We start from the raw sequence: 25,004 nt of genomic DNA, 5'->3' as shown, positions 1-25,004 counted from the left end.
ATTTTCAAGTATGGTGGTGGCTGCAAAATGTCATGGGTATGCTTGTCATTGGCAAGGACTAGGGAGGTTTTTTTAAATAAAAAGAAACAGAATAGATCTAAGAACAGGAAAAATCCAGGAGAAAACCTGGTTCAGTCTACTTTCCAACAGACACTGGGAGACAAATTCACCTTCCAGCAAGAAAATAACCTAAAATACAAGGCCAAATCTACACTGGAGTTGCTTACTAAGACAACATTGAATGTTCCTGAGTGTTTTTACTTAAATCAGCTTGAAAATCTATGGCAAGACATGAAAATGGCTGTTTAGCAATGATCAATAACCAACTTGTTAGAGCTTGAATAATTTTTTCAATAATAAGGGCAAATACTGTACAATCCAGGTGTGCAAAGCTCTTGGGGCTCCCGAGTGGCACAGTAGTCTAGGGCACTGCAACTCAGTGCTAGAGGCGTCATTACAGATGGCTGAATCACAACCAGCCGTGATTGGGAGTTCCACAGGGTGGCGCACAATTGGCCCAGGGTCGTTAGGGTTTGCCCGGGGTAGGTGTCGTTGTAAATACAAATTTGTTCTTAACTGACTTGCCTAGTTAAATACAACCTTGGGTTTAAAAAATGTTGTTAATTCTAATCACAAGCTCCTAAATGCAAGCACAGATCATGATGTCAAAATAATCAAAGGCTTACTTACTTCAAAGTCATTTCACAAAGATAAAAGGCTGGTCTTTAGATGTAGCCAGCTTTAGACTATGCAGCGATCTTTGCCGCAAAGTTTATTGGATTGTGATGGTCTGTTCATCACTGGTGTACAGTAGGTCCGGTCCTGTCTGCAATGACTAGAATAAGGCTCGAGGAGCTGGGTTGCATATCACAACATAACTGTACGGTTATAGCATCCCCTAGTGGGTGATCTTAATACTCCACGTCCTCTTTAATCTCTCCATAGAAATCACATTGTAGGTGTTGGGTAAAATGATGACATGAGGATTATACCCGGAACCTAGCTATTTAGATGACACAAAAAACAAGCTGTAACACATTGATTTCATTATTGTTATCCATTCTGTCAGACTATAAGTATTAATCAAATGCCACTTCAGACGTGAGCAAATCCGCTCCCAATAAGTATGAAGGTGAAATAAATCAATCGGAGTTTCCCCTGGTCGTCACTAGTTCCCACAGCCACAGTCATATACTATTGATCTTCTTAAAATGTGATTTTAAACCTATCCCCGACCTTAACCACACTGTTAAATTAAAACCAAGTTTTGTTTTCATTAATTTTGAAGACAATTTTGACTGCGTTTGTTGTAACTAGTGGAAACCGTTGTGCCTGTTGTTCATACGCATATCTGCCCTCTCATTGGCTAAAATGGTTCCATCTGATCTCATCTCCTCCCAACTGCCTTCCATTTTTGAAGACGTTTCTTTTCATTATTAGGGCGGCAACTAGAGCATTTGGGACCTGTTTCCCCAAATCACCCTAATGCTAAATGAATCGTTAGAACATCATAAAAGGACCTAAGAGCATATTGACATTTCCGAGCCTTTCCCCAAAATGACTTTATTAACGTTGCACTTGAAATCGCTCGTAATCTAACGCCTGCCTCAGACCACTAGTAAGTTAAGTGCGTGGTTAGATCACCGTCTGCCTACCCGGGTCACTTTAGATATCAAATATCCGCTAAACATAGGATCAATACTTTTATCTGTCTCTCTGACCACCGAAAACTTCATCGTTTAATATATAGTTCGCAATGTTATTATAAACAAGTGAATCAAGGATACATTAAAGAAAAGAAAACCGAGATAACCGAATTATATAATAGTTCGATTTAGGCAAAAATATTAACATAACATTAATTTATGTACAATCGATAGACCTACCTAGTATTATTAACCGGTTAGATCACTATATCTGAGCTGCTTCAATTTTCGTATCTATTAGGCCTATAGGCTATATTATCTAAAAGCTTAGGCATTTCACTGTAGCCTAACGAATAATCTAAAGGTCAACATATTAGGTCTATGGCAACGTCACTTAATTTGCCACTACATGGTTAATTAGCCTTTTTTAATTGGATAATATCTGTAGGCCTACTTGAAGCTCAATTCCTGCCTGCCTTTAGGCTACAATGACTTGTCGAGCAATTACGAAAACCATTGTCATCATATCCTATTTTTAGGTCACATTGATATTTTCTATAGATAACGAAAAAACGAGCAACTGACATTATTTATTATTTCTCACAGTTTACAAACTGAAGAAATGCAGACTTAACAATCAAACATTTCATTCAAAATAGCAGGAGAAAACAGTGAGCATACCTAATGGCAAACATATAATACAAACACGAATTAAAAAATATGACTTTGAATAGCCAGAAATCATTTAAGAGCTACAGCAAGCTCTAGTTTAAATGAAAGGAATAAGGCATGAGGAGGTGTGGTATATGGCCAATATACTGTTATTTTGCGCAAGCAGAGTGCCTGGATACAGCCCTTTGCTGTGGTATATTGGCCATATACCACAAACCCCGATGTGCCTTATTGCTATTATAAACTGGTTACCAATGTAATTAGAGCAGTAAAAATAAATATTTTGTCATACCGTGGTACCACGGCTGTCAGCCAATCAGCATTCAGGGCTCGAACCACCCAGTTTATAATTAAGCAATAAGGCCCGAGGGGGTGTGGTATAGGGCCAATATACTATGGCTAACGGCTGTTCTTATGCGCAACGCGGAGTGCCTTGATACAGACCTTAGCCATGGTATATTGGCCACATATCACAAACCCCCGAGGTGCCTTATTGCTATTATAGACTGGTTACCAACGTATTTAGAGCAGAAAAAAAAACCGTTTTGTCATACCATTGGTATATGTCCCCAGGGCAACATTAAAAACAGTTTAATGTTAAATTCATCGTCAGAACCTTCGTAGGAGCATTCCAAAAACCATCGTTTGTAACATTGCACTTGAAAACGCTCTTAATTCCGAGTTTGTTTTGATATTTCAACCTGCTTGTCCTGATCGCGACTGGTGTGGATGGACAAAATCAACATGCGCGCGGGACGGAACACGCGTGCCGGGTGTAGTAAGTATGTGAGACGCCTGCCTCACCACGGGTTCATCAGCCAAGCGCGACGTTAGATGCTTTTTTACGGCTTCTTATTAACATAGAAGAATCACATGGTTTTTCCATCTCTCTGCGACTGCCGATAACTTCAGAACAAAGTTGACTACAAATACAAAATAGCCAATGTCTTTGCATTTGATACAACAAGCGAGTATACAATTTGGCTTCAAAAGAAAACCAAGATGACACTAGGCTATTCAGTGCATTTTTATTGGGTAAGCATTAGAATAAGCCTCCTCAATATTTGCAGCCGTAGGTGGTAATACACTATATATACCAAAGTATGTGGACACCCCTTCAAATGAGTGGATTCGGCTATTTCGGCCACACCCGTTGCTTACAGGTGTATAAAATCGAGCCTACAACCATGCAATCTCCAAAGGGAACATTGGCAGTAGAATGGCCTTACTGAAGTGCTCTGTGACTTTCAACGTGGCACTGTCATAGAATGGCACCTTTCCAACAAGTCAGATAATCAAATTTCTGCCCTGCAAGAGCTTCCCCGGTCAACTGTAAGTACTGTTATTGTGAATTGGCAACATCTAGGAGCAACAACGGCTTAGCCGCGAAGTGGTAGGCCACACAAGCTCACAGAACGAGACCGCCGAGTGCTGAAGGGCTACAGTTAGGCTACGAACTAACGGCAGATAACAATTCTGTCCTCGATTGCAACACTCACTACAGAGTTCCAAACTGCCTCTGGAAGCAACATCAGCACAATAACTGTTAGTCAGGAGCTTCATGAAATGGGTTTCCATGCCTGAGCAGTTGCACACAAGACAAAACTCACCTTGCGCAATGCCAAGTGTCGGCTGGAGTGGTGTAAAGCTCGCCGCCATTGGACTCTGGAGCAGTGGAAATGCCTTCTCTGGAGTGATGAATCACTCTTCACCATCTGGCATTCCGACGGACGAATCTGTGTTTGGCGGATGCTAGGAGAACGCTACCTGCCCCAATACATAGTGCCAACTATAAAGTTTGGTGGAGGAGGCATAATGGTCTGGGGCTGTTTTTTCATGGTTCGGGCTAGGCCCCTTAGTTCCAGTGAAGGGAAATCTTAACGCTACAGCATACAATGACATTCTGTGCTTCCAACTTTGGGAAGGCCCTTTCCTGCTTCAGCATGACAATGACCCGTGCACAAAGCGAGGTCCATACAGAAATGGTTTGTCGATCGGTGTGGAAGAACTTGACTGGCCTGCACAGAGTCCTGACCTCAACCCCATCAAACACCTTCTGGATGAATTGGAATGCCGACTGCGAGCCAGGCCTAATGGGAAATGCATGTTACATCTTCGGCCATTGTAGGAAACGTCCGTCGTTAAACACTCGTAAGCCTAAATTCCATCGCTATCGGGAAACCGGGCCCTACTCTAGTGCCATCCACATCATCTAGGAGAGAACACAATAGCTCTGTGTGACAAACAGGTGGATAGATTGTTTGTTTTGATCAATTAATTTCTAATCGGCCTCCTGAATGAGAAGTTTGACTGACATCTTTTCCTGCTGGTGATCGCTGTCCTCACAGCTATTCATCTCCCCCACTTCACTGAAAATCAATTCCCCTCTACAGGGAAGCATAGCACAGCCAATACTATTTCACAGTGTTGAGTACATTTTTCCTCTGGACATTTCCATGAATGTTCCGCACAGTATCAGTATGTAGTGTTGGGTTGAAAGAAAAATGAGCTGTAGTCAATACAAGGCCATGCTTCTTTTGAGGAACACTTACATTATGTACATTTAACTTCAACAAAAGCCATTCAGACTAAACAATCTTCAGTGAACTACTTTCATTGTGAGAAAAGTAGCATGGAAGAGGCATTGGACAGTTATGTACTTTATTAATACTTCTTTACAACACTGAGGAGTGTTACATTAGTCTCCAAATCAGCTGTGGTACATGATAGTCAGTGTTTCATTCATTACTGGATCTTTTCAGCACCAGAAAATGGTGAAAAAAACAAGATAAGAACTGTAGTAGGAAGTAAGTAAGAGGCATCGAGGCTCTCTCCAGGTGTTGGTCTGAAGAGAAGAGTGGAGATTAAATGAAAATTCCACTCAAACTATCTTTTGGTACTGTTTCATTAGTCGCTTCATACTGGGACACATTCTGTATTTTGAAAGTTCTATATCTTGAAAACTTGATTGCTGACAAACTATCAACAGCAGACTAATGAAACAAATACCAAAATATAGTTTGAGTGGTGTTTTCCTTTAATACCAGGGTTCAGTCCCAAATAGCCCCCTATTCCCTATATAGTGCATTACTTTTGACCAGGACCAGTAGGGAACCCGTCAAAAGTAGTGCACTATATAGGGAATAGGGTAGTATTTGGGACTTAGTCAGGTTGTAGTAAATGGATGGGTTAACATCCCGGTCAAAGCGCAGACAGTTCTGGAGCTGGTATCTGAAACAGCAAGGATGGCAGAGTACCACACCAGCAGATGCAGATAGAGCCCAGCTAGTGAGAGTGAGGAGACACAGGGAGACAGTGTCCTCCAATACAGACTACAGGATGTGACAATCAAACCAGCCATTGCTTCAAACTGTTATTTCCCAGAGAATGATTGACAAAACCAGTAGGAAGCAAGACAAGTTATTGTTTACTTCTCAAAGAGGATACAGAGCAGAGGGATGAATGTGGAAGTGACCATGAAAGAGATCGGGAAAAACAGCTACAAAAATCCCTTTCATCCCCACCAAAAAACAAACAAATAATTTACAGTACTAATACAGCCCACTCTTCATCCATTAACAACAGGGTGAGCTTTACAAAGGCATCGTCTGCTACACACTACAATACTGGACATCTTTTTTTCAATACATTTTCAAATAACTTAAAAATCATTCCAGTTTAAAAGTGCAAATCCATTAAAAGATGAGTTTGACTGGATGGGAAATGGTAATGAAAAGTCAGATGTTCAGTGTTTTCTTGTGCAAAGTAATGTTATATTAATAATAGTAATGTCTCATAGCTTGCTTTACTTTCTCACATAACTCAATTTCACAATCTGAAACCTTTAGGGATTTCCCATCAGTTCCAGTAACAGAAAAGAAACCCCTAATGGTCCCAGAGAGGGAACCCCTAATGGTCCCAGAGAGGGAACCCCTAATGGTCCCAGAGAGGGAACCACTAATGGTCCCAGAGAGGGAACCCCTAATGGTCCCAGAGAGGGAACCCCTAATGGTCCCAGAGAGGGAACCCCTAATGGTCCCAGAGAGGGAACCCCTAATGGTCCCAGAGAGGGAACCCCTAATGGTCCCAGAGAGGGAACCCCTAATGGTCCCATAGAGGGAACCCCTAATGGTCCCAGAGAGGGAACCCCTAATGGTCCCAGAGAGGGAACCCCTAATGGTCCCAGAGAGGGAACCCCTAATGGTCCCAGAGAGGGAACCCCTAATGGTCCCAGAGAGGGAACCCCTAATGGTCCCAGAGAGGGAACCCCTAATGGTCCCATAGAGGGAACCCCTAATGGTCCCAGAGAGGGAACCCCTAATGGTCCCATAGAGGGAACCCCTAATGGTCCCAGAGAGGGAACCCTTAATGGTCCTAGAGAGGGAACCCCTAATGGTCCCAGAGAAGGAACCCCTAATGGTCCCAGAGAGGGAACCCCTAATGGTCCCAGAGAGGGAACCCCTAATGGTCCCAGAGAGGGAACCCTTAATGGTCCCAGAGAGGGAACCCCTAATGGTCCCAGAGAAGGAACCCCTAATGGTCCCAGAGAAGGAACCACTAATGGTCCCAGAGAGGGAACCCCTAATGGTCCCAGAGAGGGAACCCCTAATGGTCCCAGAGAGGGAACCCCTAATGGTCCCAGAGAGGGAACCCCTAATGGTCCCAGAGAGGGAACCCCTAATGGTCCCATAGAGGGAACCCCTAATGGTCCCAGAGAGGGAACCCTTAATGGTCCCAGAGAGGGAACCCCTAATGGTCCCAGAGAAGGAACCCCTAATGGTCCCAGAGAGGGAACCCCTAATGGTCCCAGAGAAGGAACCCCTAATGGTCCCAGAGAAGGAACCACTAATGGTCCCAGAGAGGGAACCCTTAATGGTCCCAGAGAGGGAACCCCTAATGGTCCCAGAGAGGGAACCCTTAATGGTCCCAGAGAGGGAACCCTTAATGGTCCCAGAGAGGGAACCCCTAATGGTCCCAGAGAGGGAACCCCTAATGGTCCCAGAGAAGGACACACTAATGGTCCCAGAGAGGGAATCCTTAATGGTCCCAGAGAGGGAACCCCTAATGGTCCCAGAGAGGGAACCCTTAATGGTCCCAGAGAGGGAACCCTTAATGGTCCCAGAGAGGGAACCCCTAATGGTCCCAGAGAGGGAACCACTAATGGTCCCAGAGAGGGAACCCTTAATGGTCCCAGAGAAGGAACCCCTAATGGTCCCAGAGAGGGAACCCTTAATGGTCCCAGAGAGGGAACCCCTAATGGTCCCAGAGAGGGAACCCTTAATGGTCCCGGAGAGGGAACCCCTAATGGTCCCAGAGAAGGAACCACTAATGGTCCCAGAGAGGGAACCCCTAATGGTCCCAGAGAGGGATATCTTATATCATCTCAACTTTTAAAAAACAAAGGGGTCAAAAACCTCCAGGTCTGGTCCCCATTGTGACATGGTCCCATTATACATCATCTTTTAAAACAATCATGGAAATATCACAATAAAATAATACAGAGCTAATAGGATAAATGAAGTGTAATGTTTGATGAGCTAAAGAAATTATATTTGTGTGCTGGAACGGAAAGGGAGAGGTTATTGGTTGTTTTCAGTCACGCATGATCTGGGTCTGGGGTCTGTGTACCGCATCTTCCCTTGCCAGGCTTGATGAAGAAACAGGGCTGGGATTGAGGCTGGTATACTGCATACTAGTACATCCATCCTGATTTCTACCTACATATCCATCTGAGTGATAGGTACAGTAGAGGAGTCTCAGTCATGCTTCACTGGGGAAGCTATCATTCAGGTAAAGGCAGACTGGCAAGAGTCCTTATCTCTGAGCCTTACCGCTAACCAATGAGCTGTGAGTCCCCATCTCTAACCTAACCTGAACTTTATCCGCTTGGTTCTCTCTATTTGGCCGTAACCAGTGTCAACAATCACCAGTGGCAACCATGAGCGAGAGACCCGGGAGCATGAGCTCTGAGACAGGCGACAACATTAGACAATTCCCAGTGAAGGCAACATTTTCAAGTAAACACTAAAGAAGGACGAAGGAAAAAATAAAAAATAAACATTTGGGAAAATAAATGGTGGTGGTTATGAGGAACCGGTCATTTATAGTGAGTGAAATAGAACAAAAAACTAGTGGAGGAAATCCTTCCAGGGGTGTAGAGTTAATTTAAGGGGCTGATGTTCATCCCGGCTCAGCCCAGAATGTGTGAAGTAGTGATTTGGGTAACAGTCTCTGTGATTCGTTCTCTCCCAGCAAAGGTGGGTGTGTGTTAGTCTGGTTGAGTCTGGATTAGGTCTTCTGTTCTGCTCCGGCTGTGGGGGAGGGTGTGCTCTCTGGTTTCAGGATCTGATACGTGATGAGGTATTCTGGGTACGCCTGAGGAATACAGTGGGACAGGACAGACGAGTCATTGTCATGGGTCTGTTTGGGGTGTGTGTGTGTGCGTCTGCAGGCTTCGCATCCGAAACAGCTTGGAACAGTTTGTGCATATATTATGACGACATTTTGAGATGTTTTTGTTAGTTTTGGTCTTTGGCGAGGGTTTTTCCAGCTGTTCGTGCACACAACATTATTCTTGAGGCAAGCCGAAGTCTACGCCCCTTCGTCAGTGATTGGTCAACAGTATGGATTCTTCAATTAAGTATTTGTCATTCAACGAGCGACGAATCAATTTCACCCACATTTTTTCACTTGAGAAATACTGCACCATCTTAGATGTAAAATTGCGTGAATTAGATCTCCTTGACAAAAACAACAATTAATGACAGACTTCTTGAGTTATTTTCGATATATTCTGACTATTCTGTTCTACAGCATCTCAATATGGACAAACAGTTGTTTTGCTGGCTAAGCGCCAGCTGAACTGAAGCATGCTGAGGCCTTTAGACTGACCTGTTCTCCTCTGTAGATGACATATTCTGCGTACGCCAGTCCGTTGACGCTGGGCCGGCCGATTACTGAGTGGTGTCCAGGGGGGGCGTGGGCCATCTTCATGGCACTGAACTGGAGGAAGGACTTGCCCAGGGTCACTCTGCAGAACAACATCTGCCTGCAACACACAACAACCCAACACACACACACCTGTAATAAACAACCTAGTAACACACATCAGAATACTACACGCAACTTGAATTCATTTATAACACACACATCAGAACACCACATACAACGGCTTGCAATACACAACGTCACCACACAGATTATAACACCAGCATACTTCACACCTATTATTTATAAACGTCTGGAGTGAGTCTGACCTGTGGCAGAGGTAGCAGGAACGGTCTTTGTGAGTGGGGCAGCCTGTGCCCCCTCCTATCCCGTACACGTACTGGTTACTCTTGGAGGAGTTCTCTGCAAAATAGATGCCCGCTCCGAACATGCCTCCGATGTAGGCATGCCGCTCGTCAAAGCCCTTATGGATGATAGCGTTGATGAATGGAGAACCTGACAGAGGAGAGGAAGAGAAGGGGAGGAAAGAGAAGAGGAAAATCGATGTCAAAATCAACTCTCATTCAGCATAGATGTTATAACAGAGAACCCACTGTGTTTCCAGAATTGACAGGTAAGCCTGCAGAGGTACTGGTATCTTACCGTGGAAGAGCATGCGTTCGTTGTGATGGTTGTGGTTTTCATCAGCGATCTCTTTCTGTCTGTGTGAGTATCTCTCCCTCAACTTCTTATTCACCACCTTCTGGATCTACAGACAGACAGACCACACACAGTCAGACTCATTCACAGATACAGAGACAACAGAATGACCTATATACTAAAATCTTTCACAGAGTGGTGTTTGTTGAGGACAAAAAAAGATGTTGGGAGGTTGTCTCCTCTCCAGGTGCCTATGACTCACCTTTAGAATGTTGTACCTGCTGAAGACCCCACCTGCGTTGCCCCCGTCCCGGTGCTCTCGGATCGTACTTTGCAACTGCAAGCAGATACAAACAGCTAGGGTCAGAAAGAGGAGAGTACTGCACAGGGCACCTACATCAGTCTGAAGACAAAAATCTGCTGGCCCCATCAGTGGATCAACATTGTTTTCATTGTAGAAACAGATAATGATGTAGAGTACATACTTCCTCTTCCACAGACTGGAACTCCTTATCGTCCGTGGCCAGGTCTATGAGCACCGTACCCTGACTGGCACAGTGGAACGTCAGGTACGGATTAGCACCTGGAGCAGAGAGACAATAACACAATAACAACAAATGAGAAACCACGGTAACAGCGCTAACAGGCAATGTTCTATAAGTAGGAGGTTGTGCTGAGAGACATCAGGTATGAGTTAGCAGCAGTGTCATCTGTTGTTTCATAAGCGGTTAAACAGTCCTCCTGAAAAACATTCAAATCTCTTCAGCCAGTGTGGCCAATAAGGCAGTTTTATAAGAAAGTGCTTAAATAATAAATCAATAAGGAATAAGATGAATGGAATATGGATGTGATCCAGCATGCAGAATCTTGGCTGAGCTCTGGCTCTCTGACCTTGCTGTCCTCTCAGGAGTCTCTCCACACCTTTGACGAGTTTGTGGCGGTGACCGTAGGCGTTGATCCCAATCTCCTTCAGCTCCTCGTGGCCCATATCAGCCAGGACATCCAGCGAAATCTAGATGGAAAGAGAGCACATTCAGCCAACCAGAGTAGGGGCAGGGGACAGCCTGCTCTAAACATAGCCAATCAGATTGGGGGAGGAGTCGGACTGTCCAAACACATCCAATCATAATATCATTAGAACCAAGGGACACTAACAGTGCAGAGAACAGCAAGTCACCGTCTACTGCTAATGTGACATTTGGAATGACAAATCAGAACACTTAAAATTCCATTAAAAATATCTTATTAAATTGTAGTCGCTGGTAGGGTTGCACATTTTGGCTGAATATTCTGGGGTGGAAACTTTCCGAGGGAATTAACGGGAATATATGAAAATTTATATTAATACCATTTAAATGTCGATATTTCTTGCATTGGATAAATTTACCATATCATATGGAGACAGAAACAAACATTGCACCTTATAATAAGTAGACATAATTGCTAATGACTAAATCCTTCCAATAGAAATTTTAAAAACAATTGTTACGAATTGAACTCTAATTAAATGAGTTGACTCTTCACATGGGATGATTTCACTGAACAACAAAAGAAAGGGAATATTGAACGATCCCCAATGATCCATCGCATCATATGTAAAATGATTGTCTAGAAACTAAAGCTTTGGTTGTCTTCCTCTCAGGCTTCCATGTCTTCTCCCTGGGCCTCCTCAATGTCCACCTCTTGAACATCAGACTCTGAGGCCTCATCTTCACTGTCACTTTCCAACTTTGTTGAGGATGGCTCATTGTCAGACTCATAAAGCCTCAAATTTGCCCGGATGGCCACCAATTTTTCAACCTTTGTATTGGTCAGCCGGTTGCATGCTTTGGTGTGCGTGTTCCCAAACAAGGACCAGTTGCGCTCTGACACGGCTGATGTTGGTGGGATTTGGAGGATGGAGGCAACAGGGGAAAGTCCCTTCCAACAGGTGGCTGATGAGATATGTTGGCACGACTGCCATATTGCATCTCCATCCCAAAGCCCTTGCTTGGAAGTGTACTTCGCCAGACTGCCAAGAACCTTGCCCCCAGTAGTGATGACACCATAGGCCTTGTTGATCTCTGCACCAGACAGGATGCTCGTCACCATACCTGGGGTACAACATGTACGCTGCGGCGTGTATGGGCTTCAGGCAGAAGTCTTAGCGCTTTTTGATATATTTCAGAACTGTTGTTTCCTCTGCTTGGAGCAACAGTGAAGTGGGCAGGGCAGTACTGATTTGTTCTCTGACATCTGCAAGCAAGGTCTGAACATCAGACAGGATGGCATTGACTCCCTCAATCCTTGCAATAGTTACTGCTATAGGTTTCAGGAGTTTCAGGCTGCTTACCACGCTCTCCCAAAATACATCATCCAGGAGGATCCTCTTGATGGGGCAGTCCAAATCGGCAGACTGTGACATGGCCATTTCTTGGAGAGACCCCTTCCCCATCAGGCGACTGTCAAACATGATGACAACACCACCCCAACGGGTGGGCAGTTTCAATGTGGTGCTCTTATTCTTCTCACTTTGCTTGGTGAGGTAGATTGCTGCTATAACTTGATGACCCTTCACATACCTAACCATTTCCCTGGCTCTCTTGTATCCATTGTTTTCAGTGCCATGATGTCCTTGAGGAGCAGATTCAATGCATGAGCAGCACAGCCAATGGTTGTGATGTGAGAGTAGGACTCCTCCACTTTAGACCAAGCAGCTTCATGTTCGCAGCATTGTCTGTCGCCAGTGCAAATACCTTCTGTGGTCCAAGGCCATTGATGACTGCTTTCAGTTATTCTACAATGTAGAGACTGGTGTGTCTGTTTTCCCTTGTGTCTGTGCTCTTGTAGAATACTGGTTGAGGGGTGGAGATGTAGTTAATTATTCCTTGCCCACAAACATTCGATCACCCATCAGAGATGATTGCAATACAGTCTGCTTTCTCTATGATTTGCTTGACTTTCACTTGAAATCTGCATCCAGCAAATTAGTAGATAATGCATGTCTGGTTGGAGGGGTGTATGCTGGGTGAAGAAAATTCAGAAATCTCTTCCAATACACATAGCCTGTGAGCATTATAGGTAAACCAGTTGCATACACAGCTCGAGCAAGACATTCATCAGAATTTCTCTGACTACGTTCCTCCATTCAGTCAAAAAAAACTTCTGATTCCAGGAGGACCATGAGCTGTTGCTATTGATAAGGTGTCTGATTCATCATTTTCACCTAGAACAGAAGAAGAGGGACTTTTGTCAGGTTGCTTGTTGTGAGCGCTGAGGGAAATTTATGCACTTGGCCAGATGATTCTGCATCTTTGTTGCATTCTTCACATATGATTTGGCACCGTATTTGCAAATGTACACAGCTTTTCCTTCTCCATTAGCTGCAGTGAAATGTCTCCACACATCAGACAGTGCCCGTGGTATTTTCCTGTAAAGATTAGAATAAAACAAAATATATATATATAATTCCATGTTCAGATAAATAGTTAAGCAGTTCGATTAAACAACTCCTTTATAAGATGCATGTTTTAAAATTAAACACGCATGGAAACAGGTGAATTAACACTCCTCAGTTAGCAGGCTCAAGCAAGCTAAAACCCACATGGTAGCAGAAACTAACTAACAGAAATTGTTAACAAGTTAGAAATGATTTAAACACACTTTGTTATAGGCTACTATTTAACAAAAAAAACATGTATGTCATATAAAATGTATTCACCCCACCCATTATTGCAATCAAAACTTACTAGAAAGCATGTAGTCCTTGGCTCAGACAGTGTAGTAGTGTCGGCTCAATAGCATCTCATTAGTGCGCAAGATCTTGAGAATCAGCTGTACATGTGATGGAAGAGTGCACTGCACATGTGATGGAAGAATGCACTGTGCATGCAGAGGGTTGCGATTCCATTGAATTGGGGATAGTTTAACCAAAATATGCCACAAGACCTAGAATTGCCTTATGCGTACCCCACAAAAAAGGTTCACTATTATAAGCGATCCTTTTTGATGAATTTAAGCAAAATTCCCAACATTCACGGCCTTAACTTCCCATGGAAAATTTCCGGAAAAATGCTGGAAATTTACCGGAAAGTTTCCAACCCTTGTCGCTGGGGCCCTTCTTCTATCCCTTTTTGCAGCCTACCATGACCCATTGTACCAAGACATGAGTCAGGTTCAGAGCTCTCCCTCTCTCTCGGCCACCCTCAGTCATCCGGCCAGTGAGTTGTTTCAAATCTCTCCACCCACTGAGGGGATAAACTTAGCATGTGGAGGAGAAGACGATGGGGAGAAGAGAGGGATTTAAATGGGTGACTCACTACTAAACTGCATGTTCACTGATCAACAACACTGGAGAATCCTTTTTCACAGCAGCATGCATCATCATCATCATCATCATCATCATCATCCAGCCCACACACAAACACAAACGTTCAGATATGGACAAATAAACAAACGCTCACACAATCGCATATAGAGAGTTTAACGTTGAGACTGTATGTAGAGGCCGTGGTGTGAGTGTGGGGTGTGTTAGTGACTGTGTATGGAGGACCCTTGATTTTTTTATTCACTGAGCAAATATCCCCCTTGAATTATCTCTCTCTCACAAACCCAAAGAGCCTCAAACTATTGACCCGGTCTAAACAATCAGGAAAAGAAACCTGTCTGATTTTTTCCGCTCTCCAGACCTCCTCCCTCTGCTCCCCACTGTAGGGATTCATCTGCTCATCTATGTGAAAATGAAAGGCCTCTCCGTCCCAGCATCCCTACTGTGTCCCCAGCCTGTTTTCACCTGGCATGGAACTCCACACTCTCAACGCTCTGCGTGGAACCCAACATTCCCCCTAAAACCAATCAGCAGTGGGGATGAAGAGGTCAGCCTAAACTATCCTGCTGGAGACAAGGAGATACAGGGCACTTGGAGCTGCTGCAGGTACATGCAGAGAGGGGAGGGAGGGAGGAAGGGAAAGGAAGAGCAGGTGATAGAGAATAGTGGGGGCAGTCTACTCTACAGGATGAGGGTAATTTCATTGTCTGGCCATGCAGCATGGTAAAGTCTGAGATGATCAGGCAGTCAATACTACTGACTGACTGTGGAAAGCTCCAGTAAAAAGACCAGCTGTAGACAGAGAAGCATGGATGACAGGTAGATTGAGAGTTGAGCTTTTTAGGTTTGTGGCGTGAGTGACAAGAGGTGTACGATTGGGCAACAGTAAACATGAAAGTGATTGGCTCGTACAGGGACCACTAGGATACGTGCATTTACCTGTTCCCTCTGGAAGATGTCACGCAGGTGCTCCAACCCCAAGCTCTTCAGGAACTGGCTGATGTTCATGTCTACAACAGCTGTTGAATGAAACACAGAACAGACAAGACTGCTTAAATACCGTGAGACAAATCAGGCTAACTGTTTCTCATATGTATAAGAGTATGATGCAAGGTCATTTTAATCATTGTTGACGTCAAAGAAAAATGTCCATCCTTGGCTTGACAAAGTTGTATAATTTGATAATATACTGTATATAAAAGTCGGAGGGTTTACGTACTCTCTTTGTCCTTCCTGTCGGAGCCGGTGGCTCCATCTGCAGGCCCAGTGGCTCCAGCCACAGTGAGCTCGCTGAGGGACCCGGCCAGGTTGTCTATGCTGCTGGCTGCAGACAAGCAGGAGGGCGTGGAGGCTGGAGAGATGACCGCTGTACTGACCACTGAGGCGCTGACCACCGTGGCCTGAGGCTTGAAGCAGCTGGGCAGGGCGTCTGGAGGCATGGCATCTATCAGCAGCGCTCTGATGTCATCAGCCTGAGACAGAGGAGACAAGAAACAGACACAATGTAATGAGGATTCTATAGTAAAGATATTAATTGATTTACACAGTAATCCATATACAGGGCATTCTGAATGTTTTCAGACCCCTTCACTCTTTCCACATTTTGTTACATTACAGCCTTATTCCAAAATGGATGAAATATATTTTTCCCTCAATCTACACACAATACCCCATAATGACAAAGCGAAAAGAGGTTTAAAAAAAACAAAAATACCTTATTTGCATAAGTATTCAGACCCTTTGCTATGAGACTCAAAATGTAGCTCAGGTACATCCCGTTTCCATTGATCATCCTTGAGATGTTTCTACAACTTGATTGTCATCCACCTGTGTTCAATTCAATTGATTGGACATGATTTGGAAAGGCACACATCTGTCTATATGAGGTCCCACTGTTGACAGTGCATGTCAGAGAAAAAAACCAAGCCATGAGGTCGAAGGAATTATCTGTAGAGCTCCGAGACTGTGTCGAGGGACAGATCTGGGGAAGGGTACCAAAAAATGTCTGCATCATTGAAGGTCCCCAAGAACCCAGTGGCCTCCATCATTCTTAAATGGTGGAAGTTTGGAACCACCAAGACTTCCTAGAGCTTCAGAGTTGTTCTGTGGAGATGTATTGAGTAAAGGGTCTGAATTCATATGTTTTTGCTTTGTCATTATGGGGTACTGTGTTTAGATTGATTCATGTTTAAAAAAACAAACATTTTAGAATAAGACTGTAATGTAATAAAAAGTGAAGGGGTTTGAATATTTTCCGAATGCACTGTAGCACATTAATCAGAAGGTCAATCGCCGAAGCTGCTGATAATCAGAACATGGTTAAAATCAGTGAGGACCTCATAACAAGCTACGGTTGTGTATTACAGTATTACATGGCAGAGTGAGGTCATTCCTTGAGGTAATTACAAATATGTGTGTGTGCATCCGTGTATATCCATGTGTGTGTATATCTGTGTGTGTGTGTATACCGTAGCCAGGTCCAGTGGCGCCTGTCCCTCCTGGTTCTTCATGCTAGGGTCAGCTCCGTGAGCCAGTAGCAGAGCACATAGCTGGGTCCGGCCTTTCTGAGCCGCCTCGTGGAGCGGGGTGAAGGCCCACTTATCTGTAGCGTTCACACACGTGTTGTACTTGATCAGGAGAGCAGCTATATCCACATGCTGAGGGAGAAACAGGAACGTGTTAGGCTAAATCTGAATGTATGAATGAAAAATGTGTCATTCAATGAAATAAAGAGTGAATCAGTTAAATCCATGGCTCATCATATTATCATAGAATCATAGAATTTACTCATCCCTCCATATCATCCCTTCATATCAACCCTCCATATCAACCCTCCATATCAACCCTCCATATCAACCCTCCATATCAACCCTCCATATCATCCATCCATATCAAACCTCCATATCATCCATCATTCTGACAAATATAGTGCATTTTGTTTCTACAGAAAGCGCCAATGTGTTTTAAGATCGCAGCAATATGCTGTGCTCTGACTCACTCTCAGGAGTTACAACTCACTAAGCTAGCCGGCTGGACGTGGCCCACCCAGCCGGCTGGACGTGGCCCACCCAGCCGGCTGGACGTGGCCCACTCAGCCGGCTGGACGTGGCCCACTCAGCCGGCTGGACGTGGCCCACCAAGCCGGCTGGACGTGGCCCACTCAGCCGGCTGGACGTGGCCCACTCAGCCGGCTGGACGTGGCCCACTCAGCCGGCTCGCCAGACTGGCCTCTGCGCTCCGCACTCCTCCAACACACTGTTGTAATGAGCCGAGCCCAATGACATTCATCACCACTCACAGTGACCCTACGGAATACAGATGGTAAGGCTCAGTCAAGGTCAGCCAAGACCTCCCAGCCGACCCACGAGCCTTAAGAGCACACTGGCACACAGGCAGTCAAAGCAGCACATTGGCCGATACTTGGGCTGAAGCAGCAGCAAGAGGAGGAGGAGCAGGAACCATGCCAAGGGGCAGCAGGGTGGGCGCTGGACTGAACCCAGACCTGTTATGTCAGCAGCAGCAAGAGGAGGAGGAGCAGGAACCATGCCAAGGGGCAGCAGGGTGGGCGCTGGACTGAACCCAGACCTGTTATGTCAGCAGCAGCAAGAGGAGGAGGAGCAGGAACCATGCCAAGGGGCAGCAGGGTGGGCGCTGGACTGAACCCAGACCTGTTATGTCAGCAGCAGCAAGAGGAGGAGGAGCAGGAACCATGCCAAGGGGCAGCAGGGTGGGCGCTGGACTGAACCCAGAACTGTTATGTCAGCAGCAGCAAGAGGAGGAGGAGCAGGAACCATGCCAAGGGGCAGCAGCGTGGGCGCTGGACTGAACCCAGGACTGTTATGTCAGCAGCAGCAAGAGGAGGAGGAGCAGGAACCATGCCAAGGGGCAGCAGGGTGGGCGCTGGACTGAACCCAGGACTGTTATGTCAGCAGCAGCAAGAGGAGGAGGAGCAGGAACCATGCCAAGGGGCAGCAGGGTGGGCGCTGGACTGAACCCAGGACTGTTATGTCAGCAGCAAGAGGAGGAGGAGCAGGAACCATGCCAAGGGGCAGCAGGGTGGGTGCTGGACTGAACCCAGGACTGTTATGTCAGCAGCAGCAAGAGGAGGAGGAGCAGGAACCATGCCAAGGGGCAGCAGGGTGGGCGCTGGACTGAACCCAGGACTGTTATGTCAGCAGCAAGAGGAGGAGCAGCAGGAACCATGCCAAGGGGCAGCAGGGTGGGCGCTGGACTGAACCCAGGACTGTTATGTCAGCAGCAAGAGGAGGAGGAGCAGGAACCATGCCAAGGGGCAGCAGGGTGGGCGCTGGACTGAACCCAGGACTGTTATGTCAGCAGCAGCAAGAGGAGGAGGAGCAGGAACCATGCCAAGGGGCAGCAGGGTGGGCGCTGGACTGAACCCAGGACTGTTATGTCAGCAGCAAGAGGAGGAGGAGCAGGAACCATGCCAAGGGGCAGCAGGGTGGGCGCTGGACTGAACCCAGGACTGTTATGTAAGCAGCAGCCTGCTCTGAGATTCCTGTTTGGGACTAATGCCCCCAGGGTCCACACACTACTGCTGGACTAAACAATGGCATAATTTTTATTTATTTTATTTTACCTTTATTTAACCAGGTAGGCAAGTTGAGAACAAGTTCTCATTTACAATTGCGACCTGGCCAAGATAAAGCAAAGCAGTTCGACAGATAAAACGACACAGAGTTACACATGGAGTAAAAACAAACATACAGTCAATAATGCAGTATAAACAAGTCTATATACAATGTGAGCAAATGAGGTGAGAAGGGAGGTAAAGGCAAAAAAGGCCATGATGGCAAAGTAAGTACAATATAGCAAGTAAAATACTGGAATGGTAGTTTTGCAATGGAAGAATGTGCAAAGTAGAAATAAAAAATAATGGGGTGCAAAGGAGCAAAATTAATTAATTAATTAAAATTAAATACAGTTGGGAAAGAGGTAGTTGTTTGGGCTAAATTATAGGTGGGCTATGTACAGGTGCAGTAATCTGTGAGCTGCTCTGACAGTTGGTGCTTAAAGCTAGTGAGGGAGATAAGTGTTTCCAGTTTCAGAGATTTTTGTAGTTCGTTCCAGTCATTGGCAGCAGAGAACTGGAAGGAGAGGCGGCCAAAGAAAGAATTGGTTTTGGGGGTGACTAGAGAGATATACCTGCTGGAGCGTGTGCTACAGGTGGGAGATGCTATGGTGACCAGCGAGCTGAGATAAGGGGGGACTTTACCTAGCAGGGTCTTGTAGATGACATGGAGCCAGTGGGTTTGGCGACGAGTATGAAGCGAGGGCCAGCCAACGAGAGCGTACAGGTCGCAATGGTGGGTAGTATATGGGGCTTTGGTGATAAAACGGATTGCACTGTGATAGACTGCATCCAATTTGTTGAGTAGGGTATTGGAGGCTATTTTGTAAATGACATCGCCAAAGTCGAGGATTGGTAGGATGGTCAGTTTTACAAGGGTATGTTTGGCAGCATGAGTGAAGGATGCTTTGTTGCGAAATAGGAAGCCAATTCTAGATTTAACTTTGGATTGGAGATGTTTGATATGGGTCTGGAAGGAGAGTTTACAGTCTAACCAGACACCTAAGTATTTGTAGTTGTCCACGTATTCTAAGTCAGAGCCGTCCAGAGTAGTGATGTTGGACAGGCGGGTAGGTGCAGGTAGCGATCGGTTGAAGAGCATGCATTTAGTTTTACTTGTATTTAAGAGCAATTGGAGGCCACGGAAGGAGAGTTGTATGGCATTGAAGCATGCCTGGAGGGTTGTTAACACAGTGTCCAAAGAAGGGCCGGAAGTATACAGAATGGTGTCGTCTGCGTAGAGGTGGATCAGGGACTCACCAGCAGCAAGAGCGACCTCATTGATGTATACAGAGAAGAGAGTCGGTCCAAGAATTGAACCCTGTGGCACCCCCATAGAGACTGCCAGAGGTCCGGACAGCAGACCCTCCGATTTGACACACTGAACTCTATCAGAGAAGTAGTTGGTGAACCAGGCGAGGCAATCATTTGAGAAACCAAGGCTGTCGAGTCTGCCGATGAGGATGTGGTGATTGACAGAGTCGAAAGCCTTGGCCAGATCAATGAATACGGCTGCACAGTAATGTTTCTTATCGATGGCGGTTAAGATATCGTTTAGGACCTTGAGCGTGGCTGAGGTGCACCCATGACCAGCTCTGAAACCGGATTGCATAGCAGAGAAGGTATGGTGAGATTCGAAATGGTCGGTAATCTGTTTGTTGACTTGGCTTTCGAAGACCTTAGAAAGGCACGGTAGGATAGATATAGGTCTGTAGCAGTTTGGGTCAAGAGTGTCCCCCCCTTTGAAGAGGGGGATGACCGCAGCTGCTTTCCAATCTTTGGGAATCTCAGACGACACGAAAGAGAGGTTGAACAGGCTAGTAATAGGGGTGGCAACAATTTCGGCAGATAATTTTAGAAAGAAAGGGTCCAGATTGTCTAGCCCGGCTGATTTGTAGGGGTCCAGATTTTGCAGCTCTTTCAGAACATCAGCTGAATGGATTTGGGAGAAGGAGAAATGGGGAAGGCTTGGGCGAGTTGCTGTTGGGGGTGCAGTGCTGTTGTCCGGGGTAGGAGTAGCCAGGTGGAAAGCATGGCCAGCCGTAGAAAAATGCTTATTGAAATTCTCAATTATGGTGGATTTATCAGTGGTGACAGTGTTTCCTATCTTCAGTGCAGTGGGCGGATTTTGCAGTGGGTGGATTTTTAAAAGTAGAAGTTCAAATTGTTTGGGTACAGACCTGGATAGTAGGACAGAACTCTGCAGGCTATCTTTGCAGTAGATTGCAACACCGCCCCCTTTGGCAGTTCTATCTTGTCTGAAAATGTTGTAGTTTGGAATTAAAATGTCTGAGTTTTTGGTGGTCTTCCTAAGCCAGGATTCAGACACAGCTAGAACATCCGGGTTGGCAGAGTGTGCTAAAGCAGTGAATAGAACAAACTTAGGGAGGAGGCTTCTAATGTTAACATGCATGAAACCAAGGCTATTACGGTTACAGAAGTCGTCAAAAGAGAGCGCCTGGGGAATAGGAGTGGAGCTAGGCACTGCAGGGCCTGGATTCACCTCTACATCGCCAGAGAAACATAGGAGGAGTAGAATAAGGGTACGGCTAAAAGCTATGAGAATTGGTCGTCTAGAACGTCTGGAACATAGAGTAAAAGGAGGTTTCTGGGGGCGATAAAATAGCATCAAGGTATAATGTACAGACAAATGTATGGTAGGATGTGAATACAGTGGAGGTAAACCTAGGTATTGAGTGATGAAGAGAGAGATATTGTCTCTAGAAACATCGTTGAAACCAGGAGATGTCAATGCATGTGTGGGTGGTGGAACTAATAGGTTGGATAAGGTATAGTGAGCAGGACTAGAGGCTCTACAGTGAAATAAGCCAATAAACACTAACCAGAACAGAAATGGACAAGACATATTGACATTAAGGAGAGGCATGCTTAGTCGAGTGATCAAAAGGGTCCGGTGAGTGGAGAGGTTGGTTGGTGATTTAGACAGCTAGCCAGGGCATCGGTAGCAAGCTAGCATAGGATGGAGGTCTGTTGTTAGCCACCTCCTGCGCTCCGTCAGTAGATTAGTGGGGTTCCGTGTGGTAGAGGGGATCAATCCAAATCACACAACAACAACAAAAATAAAAACAATAGATATAGTTATAGAGGCCCAAGAAGAAAACATAATAATAATAATAAAAAAATAAAAAAAATTGGCTTGGTTAGGTTGGGAGAGGGCTTGGTTAGGTTGGGAGGTTAGGTTGGGAGAGGGCTTGGTTAGGTTGGGAGAGGGTTTTGGTTAGGTTGGGAGAGGGCTTGGTTGTGGCTTGAACAGTTACTTGGCCTATTTGATTTACTGTAGACTAGATAGTGTTTACTGTCAGTGCTGCTGTGCTCTGTCTCTCTCAACTCCTTTGTGACCACTCAGTATCATCTCCATATCAGCCAGTGTTTCCATTAAGTCTCCCTCACTAGGAGACGCCAGGGTTCCTTACAAAATCAACTATGAAACGTAGTGTTACATGAAACCTTTATGAGCTCCTTCAGCCTTGGAGGAACCTCTACATCACACCATTTACACACACGCCACAATGCCTCACACTCAGGAACACAACAAATTGTGTTTGTCATAAGGAGGAAGCACAGAGAGTCTATGTGGGGGAACAGGAGTAGAGAGGAGCTCTGATTGGCTCAGTAAACTATTCTGGCATTAGAAATAATAAAGTAGTCAATACTTGTTGGGCTCCATGGGATGGAGAAGAGAGGGAGGAGGTGAGTTACTCACCCCATAAGAGGCAGCGTTGTGGAGGGGGATGAGACCCCCCTTGTCCTGGGCGTTGACATCAGCTCCATGCTCCAGCAGGTATTCTGCTACCTCCAGGTTATTGTAGCCAGCTGGTGGGGGTGGAAGCAAACACACAATGGGTTAATATAGCGTGGCACCATATGGCTGGTGTTCCATCTCAATCCCTCTCTGCCTCTTTCTCCCTCTTTTCTTTTCACTATTCTTTCAAGGTCTTAAACAAGCTCAGCTTCATAGAGTGACCCTATGCCACTGCAGTAATTTATTGTGTAAGAAATAATACAGTTCTGCCGTTGTGTGATGAGGCCTCTTCTCCACCCTGAGCCCCTCCGGTCCCCTCTCGGGTCCTCTCTGCACCGTTCCCCCTCTGCATCGCTCCCTTCTGCACCGCTCCTCTGTGCCCCCTTCTGCACCGCTCCCTTCTGCACCGCTCCCCTCCCCACCGCTCCCCTCTGCACCGCTCCCCTCTGCACCGCTCCCCTCTGCACCGCTCCCCTCTGCACCGCTCCCCTCTGCACCGCTCCCCTCTGCACCGCTCCCCTCTGCACCGCTCCCCTCTGCACCGCTCCCCTCTGCACCGCTCCTCTCGGCCCTTCTGCACCGCTCCTCTGTGCCCCCTTCTGCACCGCCCCCTTCTGCACCGCTCCTCTGTGCCCCCTTCTGCACCGCCCCCTTCTGCACCGCCCCCTTCTGCACCGCCCCCTTCTGCACCGCCCCCTTCTGCACCGCCCCCTTCTGCACCGCTCCCCTCTGCACCGCTCCCCTCTGCACCGCTCCCCTCTGCACCGCTCCCCTCTGCACCGCTCCCCTCTGCACCGCTCCCCTCTGCACCGCTCCCCTCTGCACCGCTCCCCTCTGCACCGCTCCCCTCTGCACCGCTCCCCTCTGCACCGCTCCTCTCTGCACCGCTCCCCTCTGCACCGCTCCTCTGTGCCCCCTTCTGCACCGCTCCCCTCTGCACCGCTCCTCTCTGCCCTTCTGCACCGCTCCTCTCTGCACCGCTCCCCTCTGCACCGTTCCCCCTCTGCATCGCTCCCTTCTGCACCGCTCCTCTGTGCCCCCTTCTGCACCGCTCCCCTCCCCACCGCTCCCCTCTGCACCGCTCCTCTCTGCCCTTCTGCACCGCTCCCCTCTGCACCGCTCCCCTCTGCACCGCTCCCCTCTGCACCGCTCCCCTCTGCACCGCTCCCCTCTGCACCGCTCCTCTCGGCCCTTCTGCACCGCTCCTCTGTGCCCCCTTCTGCACCGCCCCCTTCTGCACCGCTCCTCTGTGCCCCCTTCTGCACCGCCCCCTTCTGCACCGCCCCCTTCTGCACCGCCCCCTTCTGCACCGCTCCCCTCTGCACCGCTCCCCTCTGCACCGCTCCCCTCTGCACCGCTCCCCTCTGCACCGCTCCCCTCTGCACCGCTCCCCTCTGCACCGCTCCCCTCTGCACCGCTCCCCTCTGCACCGCTCCCCTCTGCACCGCTCCCCTCTGCACCGCTCCTCTGTGCCCCCTTCTGCACCGCTCCCCTCTGCACCGCTCCTCTCTGCCCTTCTGCACCGCTCCTCTCTGCACCGCTCCCCTCTGCACCGCTCCCCTCTGCACCGCTCCCCTCTGCACCGCTCCCCTCTGCACCGCTCCCCTCTGCACCGCTCCCCTCTGCACCGCTCCCCTCTGCACCGCTCCCCTCTGCACCGCTCCCCTCTGCACCGCTCCCCTCTGCACCGCTCCCCTCTGCACCGCTCCCCCCTGCACCGCTCCCCCCTGCACCGCTCCCCTCTGCACCGCTCCCCTCTGCACCGCTCCCCTCTGCACCGCTCCCCTCTGCACCGCTCCCCTCTGCACCGCTCCCCTCTGCACCGCTCCCCTCTGCACCGCTCCCCTCTGCACCGCTCCCCTCTGCACCGCTCCTCTCGGCCCTTCTGCACCGCTCCTCTCTGCACCGCCCCCTTCTGCACCGCCCCCCTCTGCACCGCCCCCCTCTGCACCGCCCCCCTCTGCACCGCCCCCCTCTGCACCGCTCCCCTCTGCACCGCTCCCCTCTGCACCGCTCCCCTCTGCACCGCTCCCCTCTGCACCGCTCCCCTCTGCACCGCTCCCCTCTGCACCGCTCCCCTCTGCACCGCTCCCCTCTGCACCGCTCCCCTCTGCACCGCTCCCCTCTGCACCGCTCCCCTCTGCACCGCTCCCCTCTGCACCGCTCCCCTCTGCACCGCTCCCCTCTGCACCGCTCCCCTCTGCACCGCTCCCCTCTGCACCGCTCCCCTCTGCACCGCTCCCCTCTGCACCGCTCCCCTCTGCACCGCTCCCCTCTGCACCGCTCCCCTCTGCACCGCTCCCCTCTGCACCGCTCCCCTCTGCACCGCTCCCCTCTGCACCGCTCCCCTCTGCCCTTCTGCACTGCTCCTCTCTGCCCTTCTGCACCGCTCCTCTCTGCACCGCTCCCCTCTGCCCAGCTGCCCCGCTCCTCTCTGCC

General features: G+C 47.7%; 1 protein-coding gene across 1 annotated transcript in view; it reads right to left on the bottom strand.

Annotated features, from left to right (window-relative positions):
* Positions 1–5,217: 5,217 nt before the first annotated feature.
* tnksa (tankyrase, TRF1-interacting ankyrin-related ADP-ribose polymerase a) overlaps positions 5,218–25,004 on the bottom strand; it is a 194,058-nt gene continuing 174,271 nt past the window's right edge. The window contains exons 17-27 of the mRNA XM_020485009.2: positions 22,527–22,636; positions 16,680–16,868; positions 15,431–15,683; positions 15,151–15,230; positions 10,797–10,917; positions 10,391–10,488; positions 10,168–10,242; positions 9,909–10,014; positions 9,575–9,761; positions 9,210–9,366; positions 5,218–8,693 (exon numbers count right to left, since the gene is read on the bottom strand). Of these exons, the coding sequence (XP_020340598.1) occupies positions 8,607–8,693; positions 9,210–9,366; positions 9,575–9,761; positions 9,909–10,014; positions 10,168–10,242; positions 10,391–10,488; positions 10,797–10,917; positions 15,151–15,230; positions 15,431–15,683; positions 16,680–16,868; positions 22,527–22,636 (1,463 nt within the window). The 3' untranslated portion in view covers positions 5,218–8,606. The remainder of the gene's footprint in view (positions 8,694–9,209; positions 9,367–9,574; positions 9,762–9,908; positions 10,015–10,167; positions 10,243–10,390; positions 10,489–10,796; positions 10,918–15,150; positions 15,231–15,430; positions 15,684–16,679; positions 16,869–22,526; positions 22,637–25,004) is intronic.

The sequence above is a fragment of the Oncorhynchus kisutch genome, linkage group LG6 (genome assembly GCF_002021735.2).
Source record: "Oncorhynchus kisutch isolate 150728-3 linkage group LG6, Okis_V2, whole genome shotgun sequence".
NCBI classification, from domain to species: Eukaryota; Metazoa; Chordata; class Actinopteri; order Salmoniformes; family Salmonidae; genus Oncorhynchus; species Oncorhynchus kisutch.
The sequence above is the reverse complement of the archived record's forward strand: the minus strand, read 5'-3'. Positions and strand labels throughout refer to the sequence as shown.